At 44.3% G+C, this 21,435-nt stretch overlaps 1 protein-coding gene across 1 annotated transcript in view; it reads right to left on the reverse strand.

Annotated features, from left to right (window-relative positions):
* Positions 1–13,125, reverse strand: part of Gfpt1 (glutamine--fructose-6-phosphate transaminase 1) — a 60,237-nt gene extending 47,112 nt beyond the window's left edge. Inside the window, exons 1-2 of the mRNA XM_057770632.1 lie at positions 12,891–13,125; positions 2,398–2,505 (exon numbers count right to left, since the gene is read on the reverse strand). Of these exons, the coding sequence (XP_057626615.1) occupies positions 2,398–2,505; positions 12,891–12,897 (115 nt within the window). The 5' untranslated portion in view covers positions 12,898–13,125. The remainder of the gene's footprint in view (positions 1–2,397; positions 2,506–12,890) is intronic.
* Positions 13,126–21,435: the final 8,310 nt, after the last annotated feature.

Raw genomic sequence — 21,435 nt, forward strand, 5'->3', positions numbered from 1 at the left:
GATTACTAAGGAACTTGAAAAACTTCCTTAGACCCTGAAGGTCATTTCAATCAAAAATAATATGTCAAGAAAAATTAGCAAATGCTCTGAAAATGGTACAGAGAGGAGGATGGGTTGGTGAGGGGAAAAAGAGGACATTACAGCTGCAATACAACAAAAATGGAGAGGGCCTGACTTAAATTTAAGCAGGTGATGGTGATGAATGAGAGAAACACAAAGCCTGGATGAGAAGGCATTAGACAAGGTTTTCTCCTGAGTTCAAAGGATCTGTAGAAAGATTATTGGTAGAAGGGACATAGAACAGAATGAGGTATGAGTAAGGACTACAGTGTTCAGTCAATTATGAACCTGAAAAGTGATCTGTCCAGGAAGATACTTCTAGAAGGTAGCTGGAAACACGAGCCTGCAACTTAGGAAGCACACTTGGACTAGAAATACATAAGCCAAATGTGGTACCACGTGCCTGTATTCCTAGCACTCCACAGACTGAGGCAAGAGGATGGTAAGGTTTGAGGCCAGTGTGGTCTATGAAGAAAGACTGTCTTAAAACTGAAACCAAACACGTGGATTATAAATCACAATGTATGGGGTAATGAAATCATCTTATGAAAATACAAAGACAAGTGGAATAAGGAAAGAGTCTCTGTGGCTGGGAAAAAAGCACTTGGGAAAAAAGGTCTGCCTGGGGGGCTAGAGAGATGGCTCAGAGGTTAAGAGCACTGGCTACTCTTCCAGAGGTTCTGAGTTCAATTCCTAGCAACCACATGGTGGCTCCCAACCATCTGTACTGAGATCTGGCGCCATCCTCTGGCGTGGGAGAATACATCGAGGCAGAATGTTGTGTACATAATAAATAAATCTTTAAAAAAAAAAATGTCTGCCTGGGCTATAGATAAATAAAAATCAAAATTTATCAAATAAATAAAAAAAATCTTAAAGAGCATTACTATTTAAGCAACAGCCATAAGGAAAGGCATCTCCAAAGCTGACAGAAAACATAATCAGCATTCATATGGAAATATATGTTGCTAGAATCTGAACAATAAAGGCACAGGACTGGGCATAACTTAGAACTGCCCTAGCATCTGTGACCTTGGCCTCTATTCCCCGTACTACTAAAATAGGAAGAGAAACCAACCCTGCAATCCTTAGAAAGACTTTCACGGTTGGCCCTTGATTGGCATCTAGCATCTTAGATTTCAGGAGCATGTCTACCCCTGACAGGGGTGAGTGTGCTTCCTGTGCCTAGACTGTTCATGGAAACAGTGTGTCCCTCTGGGATGGACTGCTGCTAGGGAAATCAAGGATACCCTGTTAAAAGAGGCCTCCTGGAAGCTGGAGCCTGCTTTCCTGCAGAGTTCATCCTACACCCACTGCTGTTCTGATTTTGTTCTGGATTCTTCCGCTGTAGTGAATCATAGAGCTAGCTATGTGTTCAGCTCTTCGCTGAGGCTCATGAGTCACTCTAGGAACCATGGAATGGGAGCTTCTGCTGAACCCCAGCTCGGAGCTAGAGTCAAACTAACCCTGCCAGAAAGTAAGTTTTACTTAGCTTGTCATTTACATAAAACAGAAGGATCTTGGTTTGGGATATCACTCAGTAGTAGAGTGGTTACCTAGCATGGACAAGACCCTAAAGTTCAATCTCCAAGACAAAAAGAAAAAAAAATTCATGTTTAAATGACATAGCATGGGTCCATGGAGAAAAAAAGAAATGGAAAAACATGGTTAGGGGCTGGAGAGATGGCTCAGAGGTTAAAAACTGTTCTCGCAGGAAATCTGAGTTCAGTTCTGAGCACCCACGCCAAGCAGCTCACGACTACATGTAACTCTAACACCTGTGCTCATGTACACACAAATTTAAAAAATAATAAGAAACCTTTTTAAAAAGAACAAAGAATGTATAAGGTAAGGTGCTCTACAACTTGTTCCCATAAAAATGTGCTATGATTTATGTTTTTATAGTCAACTTTTGTTTTTTTGTTCCTGCAGACCAGGCTGGCCTCAGACTTATTATGTATCTAAGGATGAATCTGAACATACCTTCCTGCCTCCACCTCCTTGGTGCTGGGATTATAGGTATGAACATCAAACCCAGTTTGTGTGGTGTTAGGGATCAACCCAAGGCTTCAAGTATGCTAACAACTAAGCCACATCCCCAGTCCTTCAGCAGCATCTTTTATAAAGGAAATTACCACGAGAAGCAATATCCACACAAACAATAGTACTCTTGAAATGGCATAAGGAAACCCTTTAGATATGATGGAAGGCAGAAATTCTTCAGACTTGAATTTACAACACAACAAAGAATACAGTTAGGTCTCCTAAAAATAATAAAAAATACTATTTAGATTCAAGAATCAATGCAAACCCATAGTATATTTTTAATGAAAATACCAGCAGAATCATATCCTCTGTATTCCAGTCTCTGAAGGCCTTTGATTAGGGTCTCCAAGATTTCTCGTCTTGTTCGGGGAACATGATAATTTAAATAGGCAAATATTCCTGCAAAATAAATAAATAAATATTTAATGGACAACTCTAATGAATCAAATCTGATATAATTACGTTTAGGCTATGCAGAAATATAAAGCTAGATTTCACCTTCAGAAAAGAAACTGTTGGGAAATATTATTTTCAGGTGTTTACACTGCATTTGTTTAACTCTGTGGAGCTGTGCTACTGTGCCTGCCTAAAACACCTGATGGTCCTAATAAAGGGCTGAACAGCCAATAGCAAGGCAGGAGCTAGGACAGGCAGGGCTGGCAGGAAGAGAAGATAAAAGGAGAAATGAGACAACCATCCCAGCGCTCAGCCACCTAGCCAGTTATGGAGTAAGAAGGAAAGTAATATATACAGAAATAAGAAAGATGAAAGCCCAGAGGCAAAAGGTAATGGGGATAATTTAAGAAAAGTTGGTAAGAAACAAGCCAAGCTAAGCCTTCGTGTATAATTTATTTGAGAGTTGAGTGGCGAGTCCCCCCAAAAGCCAAGAGTAAAAAAATCATACAATAATAAACCTTCATCTCAAATTATTGAGAACCCATGGAACTTTTTCAAACAGGATCTTCTTATAAACATAAAAGATTAACAAAAATATGTCAAAATAAATGTCTAGTTATTTTCAACAAAGCTTAAAAAGTTAAGTCATTTGTAGGGATAAGTCCCGCCCCTTAGGGGGCATGTTCGCCTCGGGCTAATTTTTACCTATAAATCTGGCGAGCATGCTTGCAGTGCTTGCTTCTGCTTTCCTGGTCTCCGTGGAACGGTGGCTCTGTAAGTCTATTTCCCCATTAAAGCTGTATATATTTTTACAATCTGTCTGCATTTGTTTACGCCGTTACAGTCATTTATTTCCTTCACTGCCATTTTTCAACTAAAATCTATTTTTTAAAAATTAAATTTGTGCCGGGCGGTGGTGGCGCACGCCTTTAATCCCAGCACTTGGGAGGCAGAGACAGGTGAATCTCTGTGAGTTCGAGACCAGCCTGGTCTACAAGAGCTAGTTCCAGGACAGGCTCCAAAGCCACAGAGAAACCCTGTCTCGAAAAACCAAAAAAAAAAAAAAAAAAAAAAAAAAAATTAAATTTGTGAGCTATATACTATATTACATTAAACATACACATACCTTCTAGCAAGTTTCCCTCTGCCCCCCAAGAAAGGGCTTCTTTGTAGCTTTGGAGCCTTCCTGAAACTCTCTCTGTAGACCAGGCTGGCCTCAAACTCACAGAGTTCCTCCTGCCTCTGCCTCCCGAGTGCTGGGATTAAAGGCATGCGTCACTGCCCAGTTCTAGCAAGCATTTTAAGTCACAAGTAGTTCATATAACAATAGCGAAAATGACTGTTTACTTCCACTAATCAATGAAGTTTAGGGATAAACAGTGTTTAAAATTTTTATTTTGTTGCCGGGCAGTAGTGGCACACACCTTTAATCCCAGCACTCAGGAGGCAGAGGCAGGAGGAACTCTGTGAGTTGGAGGCCAGCCTGGTCTAGAAGAGCTAGTTCCAGGACAGGCACCAAAGCTACACAGAGAAACCCTGACTCAAAAAACAAAAAGAAAAAAAAAACAACAAACTGATTTGCTTTGTTTTTTTGTTTTTTTTTTTTTTGAGACAAAGAAAAAAAACAAACGGATTTGCTGTCCTGGAACTTGCTCTGTAGAGCAGGCTGGCCTTAAACTCAGATCCACCTGCTCTGCCTCCTTAGTGTTGGAATTAAAGGTGTGCACCACCACTGCCAGGCGACAATTTAGTTTTTTTTCCCAGAGCTGGAGACCACATTTGAGTCAAATGTTCTATCATTCAACTACAACCCAACACAATAATTTAATAATAGAAAAAACTCACCTAAATATATAACTCAAGCCTCAAAATGGCTTAAATGAGGTTCAGGTGCCATCACGGAAGAGGAGGAGAGACTATGGAGCCATAGACAGAGGAGGACCAGAGCACAAGTGTCTCCAGGGCACGGCAGGCCTCTGCACTCGTGAACTCACACTAACCGCGGCTGCCTGCTCTAACGTGGAGTGGGACAGGATTCATGAGCCTCACCCTAACTGAAGAGCTATGGATAGTTGAGCTATGGCTTCTGAGGGAGAGTCAGTTGTCTTATGGCTCCTAGTAGGTCTTAGCACCCTTCCGCATCCCTAAAGTCCGTTTTACCCCGCCCTCTTCTAATCTGTACTTCTACAAGGGCGACTGATTAGAACATCTATTTGCTGCTGTATGTCTGGATGGTTTCACTCAACACAATGTCCTGCAGTTTTCACCATGTTCCTGCAAATGGAACTGTTTTGTGACTGAGTAGTATTCTATTGTTACACTCATGTTCCTTATCCATGCACCAATTAAAAGCATGATTTGTATTTTGTAAAGTGTTGCAATAAACATAGGGTCGAAATTCTCTTTGGCTGAAGTATTTAATCTCAAATGCTCACTAGTGGAATTACTGGGTAACAGTTTTATTTTTAGTTTCTGAGACATGAGTGCAGGTGTGTACATGCAACAGTGCAATATGTGGAGGTCAAAGGGCAACTCTTGGGAATGGGTTCTTCTACTGTGAAGGTTCAGGGAATCTAACTCAGGTTGTCAGGTTTGCAAAGTCCTTCTACTGTCTGAGCCATCTCACTGGCCTCCCTTTGAGACAGAGTCTCACTATGCAGCCCAGACTGGCACAAATTTACAATCTTTCTGCCTCTGCTTCCTGAGTGCAAGGACTACACATGTGCAGCATCATGCCTGATTCCCTAATATTAATTTATTAAAAAATTAAATGCTAACTACATAAACAGATTTGTTTTTGTTTGCTGGCTCAAATATCTGGATTCAAGTAATCCCCAACTCAGTTTCACTAGAACCTAGGACCTTGGCTGATGAGGGAGAGTCTTCTGTTTTGTGTTAATTTCATTGGTTAAATAAGAGACTGCCTTGGCCCTTTAATAGGACATAAAATCAGGTAGGCGGAGTAGACTGAACAGAATTCTGGGAGAAAGAAAGTCGAGTCAGTCAGTCGCCATGATTCTCCCACTCCAGACAGACGCAGGTTAAGATCTTTCCTGGTAAGCCAGCTCATGGTGCTACACAGAATATTAGAAATGGGTTAGATCAATATGTAAGAATTAGCCAATAAGAGGCTAAAACTAATGGACCAGGCAGTGATTAAAAGAATACAGTTTCCATGTAATTATTTTGGGGCATAAGCTAGCTGGCGGCCAGGAGCCGGGCGGCAAGAATGAGGCCCGCAGCATGCGGGCGGCCGGGCGCTGGGAAAGTGGCCCACTGCCCACTCTACACTTGGCATGTGCCATTATGCCCAGCCCAAAGTAAACTGTATCTAAGGTATTAACACTGTTTTAAAATTCTACTTAAAAACTATTTTTAAATGTTTTATTTATTTGTATGTATATTCTGCACATGCACTTTACGTGGAGGTTAAGGACAACTTGAAAGAGTCAGTCCTCAGCCGGGCAGTGGTGGCACAGGCCTTTAATCCCAGCACTCAGGGAGGCAGAGGCAAGCAAAACTTTTTGAGTTCCAGGACAGCCATGGATACATAAAGAAACCCTGTCTTGAAAAACCAAACAAAGAAAGATTCAGTCATCTCCTTTTCTGCGGATTCCAGCGATAAAACTCTGGCCCCCAAATATTCTTTTTTTTTTCGCAGTTTATACTTCTATTTAATTTTTTTTTTTGAAAAAAAATTTTCCGCCTCTTCTTAAATTATATTATTTTGTGTGTGTGAGTGTGCACATGTGTGTGCCATGGTGCGTGTACATAAAGGACAGAAAACGAGAGTCTCCTTGCAGTTCTTTCTCTCCTTACAACATGTGGGGTCTGGAAATTGAACTCAGATCATCAGATTGGCAGCAAACAGTACCTTTACCCACTAAACCATCTTGTCAGCCCAAAAAACCCACTCTCCTGTGTCTGACGAATCTCAGAATGCCAGAGATAGCACTGTGACAGCACCTGCAGCCACTGTATTTGCATTCAATTTTGTTTTCTCTGACCAAAGAACAATCCCTTGAAGGCAGCTCCCTTGAGTCATCTCTCCAGAGACAGCGCTATCAATCACTTCATAATATCTTCTAATACTTTCTAGGTAACCTGAAACATACAGTTGAAAATTCGCAAGTCACAAGGAACAACACTAACTTTTGCTCAGTGTTAAAAAGGGGTAAAATAAAGGTTTCCTAATTAAAAGCTTAAAAAAACTGAGTCAAAGTCAGGTGCAGTAGTGAACACTTTTAATCCCAGCACTCTGGAAATAGAGGCAGGTAGATCTCTGTGAGTCTACACAGCAAGTTTCAGGACAGCAAGGGCTGCTAAACAGAGAAACCCTGTCTTGAAAAACCAAGAGTAGTAGTAGTAATAATAATTTGAATCAAAGTTACTAGGCTTAGGTTTTAAAAGTTTCTAGAACCTTTTTTATTTTTATTTTTTTTAATATTTATTTATTTATTATGTATACAATAGTCTATCTATATGTATGCCTGCAGGCCAGAAGAGGGCACCAGACCTCATTACAGATGGTTGTGAGCCACCATGTGGTTGCTGGGAATTGAACTCAGGACCTTTGGAAGAGTGGGCAATGTTCTTAACCACTGAGCCATCTCTCCAGCCCTATTTTTATTTTATTATATTAAAAAAAAAAAACCTTTTTTATTCTTGTGAATTTTAGATCTGCAGGAGTAGGCATCAGACAGGTATTACAAAACACTTTCCCTCTTCTATGGCTCATTTCTAGTAGCCTTAGCATCTACTAACCTCTCCCTTTCCTAGGAAATGTGTCCTAAGCAATTAGTAAATTCCCCTCACAGTTTCTCTATATCCAGTATGATTTCTAAGGCTGTTAAACAGTACTGGTTTTATGAGTCACCCTAGCAACCAGTTTCGGCATCCCTCAATTGCCTTCAAAGCCATTTTTTTGTTTAATTACAAAAAAGTTTTTAAAATATTCATTTCAGGATACTTTCAAATCGCAAGCTCTCTTATTGTTTTTGAGTAGAGACTGTCATTATAAAAAGTCATTTATATATAACATCACATTGAAAAGATGCAACTCCAATTTATTTAATATCCAGCAAGACCTATGAAAAGCAGGGGTAGTTTTAATGAACTGAAGATACAACTCAGCAAAACCAAAATGAATACAAACATAACGGACATAGGATTTCAAAGGATCAAGAGGCTGGAGAGATGGCTCAATGGTTAAGAGAGGGCTGGGGTTCTCTCAGAATTAAAGGGCTGGGGAGCTGGGAGTGTAGCAATTTGGTAGAGTGAGTACCAAGTATGAAAGAAGCCCTGAGTTGATCCCCAGGACCCTATATGAAACACGGCAGCACATCTCTAAAATCTCTGCACTTGGGGAGGTAGAGGCAAGAATCAGAAGTTCAAGGTCATTTTTGGCTATGTAAGTTCCAGCCTGGACTACACCAGAACCTGTCCAAATAAACCAACCAACAAAGAGGGGAAGCAGGAACACAGCACTGGTGATATAATTCCTGAGTGGTGGAGTGCTTTGTGAGAAGCCTTGGATTTGTCTCCAGAAACACCAGATACAAAAACAAAAATGGAGCTAGAAAATGAGGAGAAGGCTATGAGGTTGAGAGAGCACTTGCTATTCTTGCAGAAGACCAGGGTTTGGTGCCCAGCACCTACATGGCAACTCAGAACTATCTGTAACTCTAGTTCCCAGGGATTCAATGCCATCTTCTACCCTCGTTTGGGACACTGCACTCACATGGCACACACAAATATATGCAAGAAAAACACTTTCACACATAAATACATAAAGAAATTAAATTACTAAGTTAAAAAAAAAGGAACCATGCATGATGGCTCACACCTGAAATGTCAGGTAGGAATAGAATTACTGAGTTTGAGATCAGCAGCCTGGACTACATATAGTTTAAGATGGTGTGCTGATTATTTTTTCTTTTTTTTTTTTTTTTGTTTTCTTTTTCGAGACAGGGTTTCTCTGTGGTTTTGGAGCCTGTCCTGGAACTAGCTCTTGTAGACCAGACTGGTCTCGAACTCACAGAGATCCGCCTGCCTCTGCCTCCCGAGTGCTGGGATTAAAGGCGTGCGCCACCACCGCCCGGCTCTGATTATTTTTTCTAAATTTGATATAAACTGGATCACCTGGGCAGAGACCCTCACTGCCTCCACCAGATTGGCCTACAAATATGCCTGAGAGAAATCTTGACTAATCGATGTGGAGGAGCCGAAACCACTGTGGACAGTACTGCCCATGAACGGGTAAGAAAGCAAGCTGGACAAGCTTTAGAGAGCAAACCAGTAAGCAGCTCCTGTTTCTCCACAGTTCCTGCTTCAGCTCCTGCCTCAAGCTCCTGCCCTTGCTTTCCTCAATGAGACTTTAACCTGTAAGATATAATAAACCCTGCCCTCTCCAAGCTGATTTTGATCATGACAGTATCAGGAAAGCAAAGTAGCCTAGGTAAGCACCTCCAAAATAAATAAACAAACAATAAAAAGAGGCAAGAATCAAAAATAAAAGACAAAACAATTAAAAATAGGCACCCTATTCTCTGGGAAATATATAATAATAAAGTATTACTGGGTTAATATACTGCTTTCCAAATTTGCTTGACTACAAAATCTTTTTTTAAAATATTTATGTAAGGCTGGAGAGATGGCTCAGAGGTTAAGAGCACTGCCTGCTCTTCCAAAGGTCCTGAGTTCAATTCCCAGCAACCACATGGTGGCTCACAGCCATCTGTAATGGGGTCTGGTGCCCTCTTCTGGCCTGCAGGCATACACACAGACAGATTATTGTATACATACTAAATAAATAAATAATTTTAAAAAGTATTTATGTTATGAGTGCTCTATCTGCATGTACGACTTTATGCCAGAAGAGGGCATCAGATTCCACTAGAGATGGTTGTGAGTCACTGCGTGGTTGCTGGGAATTGAACTCAGGACCTCTGGAAGAGCAGTCAGTGCTCTTAACCACTGAGACATCTCTCCAGTTCCATACAAAATCTTTTGATTGATGGCCCAAACATATAGTAAACATTTCGACAGTTTTATCAGAATATTGAATTGAAAAACACATAACATAGAATTTTAGTTCTTATTCTTTTGCTTTAATGTTTTACAATACTGAAAAAAAATGTAATCTTTCAGAAAAATTAGGTAGCAGTAAGTTTGTAAATATTCTCACATTTTCATGAATATCTCTGCCTAAAAATTATTTCAACAATTAAAACATTAAAATAATTGTTTTCCTAGTTCTAGTTTTGCCGCGGCTTTTTCAGTTTTGCTAGTGGATAAATGAATAAAATATACTCAATAGTGAAAGTGTAAAATCTAATCTAGAGCTTCACAGCTTGAGAATAGCTATTGTAATTATACAGAAAGTCATGTAGAGACTTTGGGCAGGGTTAATTTTGACATGTGATGTTTATTTGAGAATAGCTATTGTAATTATACAGAAACTCATGTATAGACTTTGGCAGGATTAATTTTGACATGTGATGTTTATTTGTAAGTTTTTTTTAAAAATAAATTTTATATAGATTAAAGTAATTCTAATAAATTTTTTTTTTTTTTTTTTTTTTTTTTTTTTTGGTTTTTCGAGACAGGGTTTCTCTGTGGTTTTGGAGCCTGTCCTGGAACTAGCTCTTGTAGACCAGGCTGGTCTCGAACTCACAGAGATCCGCCTGCCTCTGCCTCCCAAGTGCTGGGATTAAAGGCGTGTGCCACCACGGCCCGGCTCTAATAAAAATTTTTAAAAAGTTAAAAGATATGGGAGGTAGACATTGCTATAACCCCAATCCTGGAGGAGCTAGGGTAGAAGAATAGGACTCATGGCTGTTTGAATAAAAATGGCCTCCCACAGGCTCACAGAGCGTGGCACTATGGGGTGAGGCCTTGTCAAAGTAAATGTGGCTTTGTTGGAGGAGGTGTGTCTTTTGAGGTCTCAGAAGCTCAAGCTGGACCCAGTGGCTCACAGTCTCTTCCTGTTGCCTGTGGATCAAGATGTATTGCTCTCAGCTCCTTCTACAACACCAAGTCTGCCTGTAAGTCACCGTGTTTCCTGCATTAAATAATGAACTACACCTCTGAAACTGATGTCTCTTCACAGCAATAAAGCCCTAACTAAGACATAAGTTCTAACCTGGCATACATCAAAGTCTGGAAAAGGAAGGAAACAAAATGAAACGGAAGAAAAAATAACCTCATCTTTAAATCTCAGATTTTTACCTTAAAGGCAATGAGCTGAAAGGCAGGGTCTTAGAAATGTTTCAAATACTGTGTGCTAGCACACTCATTGTTCGTAGTCAGTGAAACTCGGGCTAATGGCTGGGCTGCACTAGTAGCCACTGTAACTAACAATGTCTCCTAAGGCTTCAGGAACTAGATTTGATTTCTGTTTTCTTTTTGTTTTACACTTTCCTTCCTGGAACAAGATGAGGAAATAACCTGCAACCAGAATGTCAGGTACTTTACTACGTACACAACTCATCACTCAAACACAGTTAATTAGCTGGGAGTGGTGGCAGAGTCCTGTAAGCCCAGGATCTTAAGGAAGATCAGAAGTTCAAGGCTATTTCCAGCTACAGTGAATTCAAGGCCAAGATAGGTGAGAAAACAGCTAACTACCAAACGCAACACACTAGTAATTAGCCAGCTTGGAAGTCCCCCACTTACAACTCCAAACTACCTTACAGATATTTTGCAAAACCGATCTACTAATTAAACAGTAAAGGCTAACTGGTTATGAAGTCAGCCCTACACTGACTTCAATACACTATAGGTGTCTCCTTTTTGATGCTTTAGAATCTAGAATCTCTTAAGCCTTAACCTGCTCTTCGTTTTCAGAAGGAGAAATGATTAGACCCAGGGAAAACCGCACTAATGGGTACAACCCACCTCCTGCTCAGCTCTTTCTTAACAGCTTCAACCCTACAACACCTCTCCTTAAAACGTCTTTCTTGGGAGCCAGGCACGGCACGGCGGTCCATGCCCAGAATCTCAGCACTCACGAGCTGACGGACAGCTATGATCTGGGCAGAGAGCATCTCTAAAAGGTGCTCTTTCTTCTAGTGGTGACATCAACTGTCAATTGTAAAAGAAAAGGTAAGAACACAACTCTTTTTATGGACTGTCAATGCCTTATTCCCATTTTAGAGTCTTATTAGTCATGACACACAATTCTCATAGTAACACTTTCAAATAATCTTAAAACATGGAATAAAAGGGCCTAACTTTGTTTTTTTTAATGGTTCTAGTAAAGGCATACGTTAAAGAGCTGCACATGCATGACGTGTGATCTCTGGCCAGGACTCTTGCCCTGTCTCTTTCACAAGATCAGCTCTGAGGCCACTTCATCAAGTTATTGATTTAGTAATGGTTCCTCTTGAGAGACTTAAGAATGGCAGGAAGTTAATGTGCAAAATCACTGTCGGCGTTCTAGCTTGAGTTCTACTAGGTCTGCCTAACATACAGTGACTAGAATTAAGTATTTTTTTTTAAGTGCAAGATAAATTCAAGAAATGCTACCAGCCAGGTGTCATTTTTTTTTTTTTTTTTTTTTTTTTTTCCGAGACAGGGTTTCTCTGTGGTTTTGGAGCCTGTCCTGGAACTAGCTCTTGTAGACCAGGCTGGTCTTGAACTCACAGAGATCCGCCTGCCTCTGCCTCCCAAGTGCTGGGATTAAAGGCGTGCGCCACCACCGCCCGGCTTGTCACTCATATTTTTAACCACAGCACTTGGGACAGTGAGGCAGGACACTGAATTCCGGGCCAACCTAGACTACTGAGTGGGACCCAGTTACAAAAAGAAAAAAAAAAAAAAAGAGGGGCGGGGGAGTGGTGGTGAAGGAAGGGCTGGAGGTGTGGGGGTGAGGGGGTGTGGCTAGGGGGCAGAGGACTCGCTTAGCAAGCTGACTTTATGAGTTTAACCCCCAGTACCACACAGTGTGCCCACCGGTTGCCTCACTCACCTGGTGGACCCTCCTGCGGGCATCCCTCCATACCTCCTCTGTGGGCACTTTCAGCCCCGCACTTCCTCTAATGTAGACATTTATCTATCCTCGGAGCTCCACGCAAAGGTGCCCCTTGAGCTCCCTGATATCCTTCCAGGCACCCCCACCGCCCCACAGGGGCCCCACAATCTCCTTGGCGGCCCCGTCTCCAGTATAGTAACTCTGGCCGCCTGCTCAACCCAGGAATCCCCATCTTGGAGTCCCTGCCCCACGCACGCCCTTCTCCCCAGACACCCTTCTCCTCAGGACGCCGGCCCCTCAGGCCATCTCTCTCCTCGGGACCCCCGCCCCAAGGCCGCTCGTTGACTCGCACATCCACGTCTGCCTTCACTGCGCTGGCCCTGCGGCCGCCACACGCCCCCATCGCGGCCCTTACCGCACATGATGCTGGTCGCGGAGCGAGAGCCGAGCGATCGGGCGCGCGAGAGCTTCGGAAACGAGGACGAGCGTGGGCCGGGGTGGCGGCGACGAGACGGACTCCAGGACGCGACAGCACGGACACGACTGCCGGACTCGCGGCTCGGCCCTCAACCGCCGCCCCGCCCCCCGGCAACGCGCGCCGCCGCGGCTCTCCCATTGGGCCACGCCCGCGCCGCTCACGCGCAGGCCTCGGCCCCCCGCCCAATGCGCGCAGGCGCGGGGCTCCGGGCAGCGGAGACGTGGCAGGGGCTCGTCCAGCATCCGGCTCAGGTTCCTGGAGCCGCCCGCCTAGGGTGAGCCGTGCCGCGGAGGCGGTGTGGGAAAGAGGGAATATTTACAGAACACTTTGCAACCCGCGAGGAGCAGAGAGAAAGAAAACCGGAGGAGGGAAGGGAGAGCCTGGGACAGACACGCCAGTGTGTAGCAGGGACGGTGGCCGGAACTGGGCGGGTGGCACAGAGGTGCCGTAGCCTGCAGGCCGCCCTCGGGCTGCCTTTCCGGTGATGGCCTGAGCAGTAGGCAAGATGCTCGGCGCCCCACCCTTGCCTTCCTCACTCTATTCTTTGATTAGGGTACCACAGCGCCCCAGCACTGCCCACCTGAGAGGACTAGAGGGTTTCTGAGGGCACGGTGCACCTGCCTCGCTCATGCCGTAAATGAACTCTCCATTGCGAAGAGGGGAGACGTTCTGAGAAGCTAGTAGCGGGCCTTTGCTTCAGGAAGGTTGTCAGCCCTCTGTTGATAGCCCTAAAGGAAATAAATGAACAGGGCCAACGCAAGCTGGTGTGCTGACAGTCTGTACCCCCTTCCTACCGCATGTTCGAGCCCCGTGTGTCCTAACAGAACCGGTATTCAAACCTGCACATCTGGGTTACTCTGCAGAGTCCCACATCCCTGTCACTATTAAAGGCGACCTCTTTTTGTCTTCCCCGGGCTTTAACTTCTCTTCCTTTGATCTACCTCAAAAAAAAAAAATATAGGCTTCTGTGTTAATGGCTGTTTTCTCCTTCCCCACTAAGTTCTAAGTTCCTTTATGATGTAGTGGGTTTTTTATATACCTGCTTAGTATAGACCCTAGCTAGCGAATCAAAATTGTTCTTGTGGCTGGAGAGATGGCTCAGGGGATAAAGACACTCAGAAGACGCCTGAGTCCCATCCCTGGGCCCCTCAAAGGTGTCTTCTAACCACACGCATACGTGACCGGCTCTACCCCAAAACTGAATACATAAATGTTATAAAAAAATGTTTTTGAAGGAGTGATAAATGCCATAGGCACAGAAATGACCATCACCTGGCTATAGGTGCAAGGAAGCAAAGGCATCTCAGTTTTTCATCACCTACCTCAAACAGAGACTAGAAAATGTAGGCACGGTATTTCTCATCTGAAAGTGCTTCATTATTCCAAGCCATTAAACATGTCTCTAGATGATCTTAGCAGAGTTAACACACTGGACTGTTCATTAAAGAGCAATGCCTTTCTTAGAAACAGACCCCTGGATAGACACCTTAGCCTGACGACCAGCTGAGAGAGAACTAAGATGATCCTGCCCAAGAGTCCAAAGCACTTTGCATCCCTAGTTTGCAGGACGCAAACCTGTTGGTGCCACACAGAACATGGCAACGGCACCAGGGAAGTGTTCCAACTGTGGTAATCTGCCCAGCCCTTTCTGCCTCCTACTGGTTCAGCCCTCACACAGCTCCATTCTCCTGCTCTCTCCGTAGGTGCTCGGCACCAGCTGAGAGGAAACTTAAGGCCAGTGTTCTCCAGCCCAACCTTGAACAAGCTCACTAAACCACCAGGACAAAGAGCGCTTTGTAACTGTGTGCCAGCTGAGCCGCTGCCTCTCCTCTATGTAGAGCTCTGCCTTCCCTGGGCCTAGAGGAGAAAATAAACAAGTGTGGAGGAAAGAGGACATCTGTGTCTAACTTGAACATCTGGGACCATGGAAAGGATTTCTACTAAACAAACAGCACTAAACAAATTTAAGGAAGGATGGAAAAGGGAGAAAGGAGGGAGGGTATTTGTCTTAGGGTTTCTATTGCTGCAATGAAATACCATGACCAAAAAGCAAGTTGGGGAAGGAAGGGTTTATTTAGTTTACGTTTCCACATCACGGTCCATTATGGAAGGAAGCTAGGACAAGGACTCAAACGGCAGGATCCTGGAGGCAGGAGCTGATACAGAGGCCATGGAGAGGTGCTGCTTACTGGCTTGCTCCCTCATGGCTTGCTCAGCCTGCTTTCTTATAGAACCCAGGACCATCAGTCCATGGGTAGGCCCTCCTCCAACAATCATGAATTTAAAAAATACCTTACAGCCTGGTCTTATGGAGGCACTTTTCTCAGCCGAGGTTCCTTCCTCTCAGGTCACATTTCAAGCTTAGACTAGCCAGCACAGTGTTATCTGTCCTCTCTTCATGGGGGTCTACTTCCCTATCCACAGTCAGGCCCCTTAGCCCTGGTGCTTCCATGCTGTGACCCTACCGAGCAGTCAGATAGGCTGAAGGCCGCCAGCGCTCCTGGTCACTGAGTCTAAAGAAAGGGGCCTGTGAGGTTAGGCTTAGTTGGTAAAGGACGGCCTGAGTTCTATCCCCAGAACCCACACGATGGAAGGAGAACTGACTCCCCAAGCTTATCCTCTGCCCTTCACACACCTGTGCACACACAGACAAATATAAAAATAATGTTTCAAATGAGCCACCATGTAAATAGCTCTAAGATTTTTCACCTTCCTCATTTTTGTGAATTTTGTTACCCCTTATCCAAAGTCTAATAAATAGCGATAAAAGTATTATTGTGTGAAATGAAACTCTGGGTTCTAGGACATATATGTTAGAAATTTTAGGGAGTTTTGTAGAAAATCTTACCCAGGGGGTAGAAATGATGGTGGCAAATAGCAAAGGAAGAACACAAACTCTGCCTGAGGCCTGTGAAAAGGAAAGCACTCGGGCCAGAACTCAGGTTGAGGCAAAGTATCAGGAGTTTATGGTCATCCCTGATAGCAAAGAACGTTCTAGGCCAACCAAGACCCTGTTCCAACACACACCAGGCTGCAGAGACAGCTCAACATTTGGAATGCTTGCTCTTCTTCCAAAGGACCAGAGTTCAGTTCCCAGCACCCAAGTAAGGGCTCACAATGTCTGTAACTCCAACTCCAGGGGATACAGTACCTTCTCCAGGGTTCCACCATTACCTACACACACCACCAGCAGCACCATTTGACTGCAGAAAGACCCTGGACTGGGCCCCTTTCGCTCCACTACTACCCCAGCTCAATCTGCAGACCTTCTTGGCAGAATAGCCCTTCAAATACAGACCTGATCATTCTCTCTGCTCCAGGGTTAAGCCCACATACAGATGAAGCACATGTCTCCAGACAGTCTTCCAGCAGCTTTGTCAGCGATCCCCTGCCAAATGCTTTCAGCACCTTGTAATCCAGCTACCCTGAGCCCCTAGGAAATAAAATAGTCTCAAACCATCTCAAGCTTTAACAATTTTGCTTTTTCTTTCATTTTCTTTTTGAGACAGTGTCTCCCTATATAACCCAGACTAGCCTGAAATTGCTGGTCCTTTTTTTTTGGGGGGGGGGGTTGAAATGGGGTTTCTTTGTGTAGTTTTGGAGCCTGACCTGGTACTTGCTCTGTAGCTCAAGCTGGCCTTGAACTCACAGAGATCCGCTTGCCTCTGCCTCCCGAGTGCTGGATTAAAGGAGTATGCCACCATTGCCTTAGGCAAGAATTGCTGACCTTTCTACCCCCCTCGCCCTAGTGCTGGGATTACAGATACATACCACCACACTTAGGTCTTTACATTGACATTTTAAAAAGGAAAACTGCCGGGCGGTGGTGGCGCACGCCTTTAATCCCAGCACTTGGGAGGCAGAGGCAGGCGGATCTCTGTGAGTTCGAGACCAGCCTGGTCTACAAGAGCTAGTTCCAGGACAAAACCAAAAAAAAATAAATAAATTAAAAAAAAAATAAAAAATAAAAAGGAAAACAAAGTTTTTCCCCAGCTGCCATGTGGTCGCACGGTCCTGTTGAGAAAACTAAAGCAGGGCCAGGTGAGGTTCTCAGTTCGTGTGGCACTTAATCATGCCTAGCGAATCAATCCTGCCTTGCCCTTACCACGGCCTCCTCTCTAGGGCCCCCGCCTCTACCCTCATTTTCCTGACAGTGAGGAAACCATCACAGAAGATAAGATCAATGCCCTCATTGAGGAAGCAGTGTAAAAGTAGAAGCTCAGCAAAGGTCTTGGCCACTGTGAGCACAAGTCTCGCTTGTGCTGTGGGACTTCCAGCAGCTGGCACAGCATCAGGAGGTCCTGCTGAGAAGCAGCAGCAACGAATAAAAGAGTGCTAGAGTAAGATGGTGACTTGGGCCTTGTTCTTGACTAAATCTCCTTCATGACAGGCTCTAGGCGGCAGATGTAGCTTGGTTGCAGAGCACTTGGCCAGCATGCTCCCAAGCCTGGATTTGGTCCCCAGGATGACATACAATGGGCGCTGTGGCACAAACCTGTAATTCAGCACTCAGAAGGTAGAAGCAGGATCAACTCAGGCTGTCCTCAGCTAAAAAAAATGGTGAGTCTGAGGCACCATGTTTCTTGGGTTCTAAGAAAATCCTCCCTTCAAAAAGGACAAAAACTGAACTGTGAGGAAAAAAAGCTTTACCAGTGAACCATATCCCCGACCATAGAGGAACTAAGTCTCTTTTAAATTTTATTTTTCTTTTACTTCTGTCATACTTATTGTTCTCTTGCTATGATGAAATACCAGGACCAAGGAAACTCTTAAAAGAAAGTATTTAATTGAGTGCGTGCTTACAGTTTCAGAGCCTACTTCATGAGCGTCATGGTGGAGAGTGTGCTGGTAGGCAGGCATGGCACAGCACTGGAGAAGGAGCTGGGAGTTTGCATCCTGATCCACAGGCAGGAGACAGAGGGAAAGACAAGGAGACCAAGCCCACCCCAGTGACACAGCTCCTCCAACAAGGCCACACCTCCTAATCTTCCCCAAACAGTTCTGTCAACTAGGGACCAAGCATTCAAACATAGGAGCTTATGGGGGCCGTTCTAACTCAAACCACAAACAGTGAGCCATATTCCCAACCTTAGAAGAACAAAATATATATTGTAAGATGTTATTTATTTCTATTTTATACATATGGGTGTTGCCTTAGTTAGGTTTTCTACTGCTGTGAAGAGACACCATGACCATGGCAATTCTTATAAAGGAAAACATTTAACTGAAGTGATGGCTTACTAGTTCAGAGGTTCGGTCCATTATCATCAAGGTGGGGAGCATGGCAGCGTGCAGGCAGACATGGTGCTAGATACATTTTGGTCAGAAGGCAACAGGAAGTGGACTAAAAGTCACACTGAGGGAAACTTGAGCAAAAGAGCCCTTAAAACCTGCACCCACAGTGACATCCTTCCTCCATGGCTGCAAGTAACTTCAACAAGGCCACACTTCCTAATAGTGCCATTCTCTATGAGCTTATGGGGGCCAATTACATTCAAACTGCCACATTGTACTTCCTGGCCTCATAAACTTTCAACAGTGTCATGATGCAAAATGCATTTACTCCAACTTTACAAGTCCCCATAGTCTACTACAGTCTCAACAATGTTTAAAATCCAAAGTTCAGTCTCTTCTGAGATTCATGTAACCTCCTAACTGTAGTAACCTATAAAATAAAAAAGCCAGATCACACACTTCCAACATACAATGGCACAGGATATACATTACTGAAAGACCCTACGGACCTCCACCCCCTTAGAACCCGCAGCTAGCCTGCTCCTGTGAGAACATCCTGTTTGTTTGAAAGATTTTCAGGACCTGCAGTCGGCTGTTCCCATGAGAACATCCTGTTTGCTTGAGACCCTCAGGACCCCCTCAGGATCTGCAGCTAGCCTGCTCTCATGAGAATATCCCGTTTGCTTAGGAGAACAGGATATCTGTGGCCATACATCTGTGCTGGGAGAGGATGTCTGAGGTCAGGGCCCCTAGCTGCAAAACAGGATATCTGTAAAATAGGATATCTGCAAAACAGGACATCTGTGGCCATACATCTATGCTGGGAGAGGAAAAACCACATATGCCCCTCACCTCATTCCAACCGACCAATGAGATCCCTGTAACCATGCATCTGCTTCTGTATGCCTGCTTCTGCCACCCTTTTCCTATAAAAAGACCTTCTCCCAGACTGCAGGTGCGCAAGTCCGAAAAGACTTTGCAGCCTGCAGGTACCTGTGTACACCCAATAAACCTCTTGCTATTTGCAGCCAGTGGTCTTGGACTGTTCCTTGGGTCTCGGGGTCACCTCCTGAGGGAAGGTCCTCTCCGAGGGTCTTTCAATTACCATCCAAAATGTATGGAAGGGAGCATAGTAAGGAACACTGGGCCAAAGCAAGACCAAAAACTGGCTAGGCAAACCCCAAACTCTGCATCTCCATGTCTGATGTCAAAACTCTTCAGATCTCCAGCTCCTTTCAGCTTTGTTGAGTGCAGCACACTTCTTTCTCTTGGAATAGTCCTACTCCCTATTGGCAACTTTCCTTGGCAGGTATCCCACAGCTGCCATCTCCAACACAATCCAGGCTTCAGTTCACAGCTTCATGGAATGGCCTCTCTAGGCCTCCACTCAGGGACACCCCTGACCTGTGCCTGGCCTCGGCAGCTTTATAGTCTTGGGGATAAATTCCACTTCCCCTTTCTTCTATCCTTAACTCTAAAGCCAGAACCATGTGGCTGAACTTGCCAAGTTCTGCTGATTGCCAGGGCTGGAACATGGCCCCCTCATTCAATTACATCTTCACTGGCTTTCTGGTTTTGATTGTTACCTTTACTGCCTAAGGTTAGCTGTCCTTGAACTTGCTCTATAGACCAGGCTAGCCTCTGCCTTCTCAGCGCTGGGAGAGCACTAAGCTTTTCTTTAGTTCCTTTTTACAGTTGAAAATTTAGCTGGGTGGGCTCTTGACCAGAGGCCACCACTCCCTGCATTCCGTGTCTTAATTTGTTTACTCCTTGAACACAGGATTTAGCTCCATTCCACTCACTGGTATTGCTTTTCTCCTTAAATTTTACATTTTGTAGTTTACACTGCTCAGCTTGATCCTTTTCATTATAATTCTTCATCAGAGTTATCACTAATAACCCCACAACAAAGTTTATACTAGGCTGTTTTGAGATTTTCTCTGCCAAGGGAATTAATCCAATACTCTTCACTTTAGCCTCAGGCAAACTTTTTAGACCAGGGCAAAAAGCAGTCACTATTTTCACCAAAATTTCATAAGAATGATCTCTAGGCAACATACTAAAACAACTCTCCTCTTGAGCAAGTCCCCCACAGTCCATCAAATCACACTCAGCACCACTGCCTTCAACGCTCCTACTGGTGTAGCCCATTAAGCTGCACTTCAATTTCTTTTCTAATCCACAGTCCCAAGGTTCACATTTCTTCAAACAAAAACATGGTCAGACCTGTCCCAGCAATATCCCAGTCCATGGTATCAACTTCTGTCTTAGTTAAGGTTTCTCTTGCTGGGGAAAGATATTATGACCACAGCAACTCTTAAAAAGGAATACATTTAATTGAGGTGGAGGCTTATAGTTCAGAGGTTTAGTCCATCATCATCATGGCAGGGAGCATGGTGGCGTGCAGGCAGACATGGTGCTGGCTATATCTTGATCAGAAGGCAATAGGAAGTAGACTGAGTAATATACTGAGGGAAGCTTGAGCAAAAGAGACCTCAAAGCCCACCCCCAAAGTGGCAGACTTCCTCCAACAAGGCTACACCTACTACAACACTCCTAACAGTGCCATTCCGTATGAGCTTATGGGGGCCAATTACATTCAAACTACCACAGGTCTTTTGCCTACATGTATGTCTGTGCACCACATGAATACAGGACCTGTGGAGGCTTGAAGACAAAATTGGTTTCTCAGAAGCTGGAGCTATACAGATGACTGTGAACCACTGTGTGGATTCTGGGAATTGAAACCAGATTCTTTGGAAGAGCAGCCAGTGCTCTTAGCTACTGAGTCTCCAGCCCATAACTCTCCTCTTGAGAAACATCTTTGAACCTATCACTGGCTTTACTCACAGGTCACTAAGCACACAGCCCCTTCCCAACATGCACCAGGTGTTACCTGACCCATCAATTCATAATGTTTGGCATGTGTGGCAGCGCTCCATTGCCACATGAAATCACACAAGCAGCCCCAACGGCACAAGTCACATAAACTGTACACCTATGTGGTCCCCATTAGGACTGCACTGCCTTCCCTTGCTCAGCCTGAATGCCCCAAGAAGGGAGTAAACTGTGAACAACTGAGGAAGGGAACACTGGCTTGTAAGAACATGGTTCTGCCTGACAAGCAAACCTCACCCCAAAATAGGTACACCTAGCAAGACAGACCCTTCCTGATGTGCCCCTGAAGAACAGTGGGGGAAGAAATTCTCCCAGGGAGCAACACTTGGGGGCTTTCATGGCTGATGGT

Source organism: Chionomys nivalis, chromosome 1 (genome assembly GCF_950005125.1).
Source record: "Chionomys nivalis chromosome 1, mChiNiv1.1, whole genome shotgun sequence".
NCBI lineage: Eukaryota > Metazoa > Chordata > Mammalia > Rodentia > Cricetidae > Chionomys > Chionomys nivalis.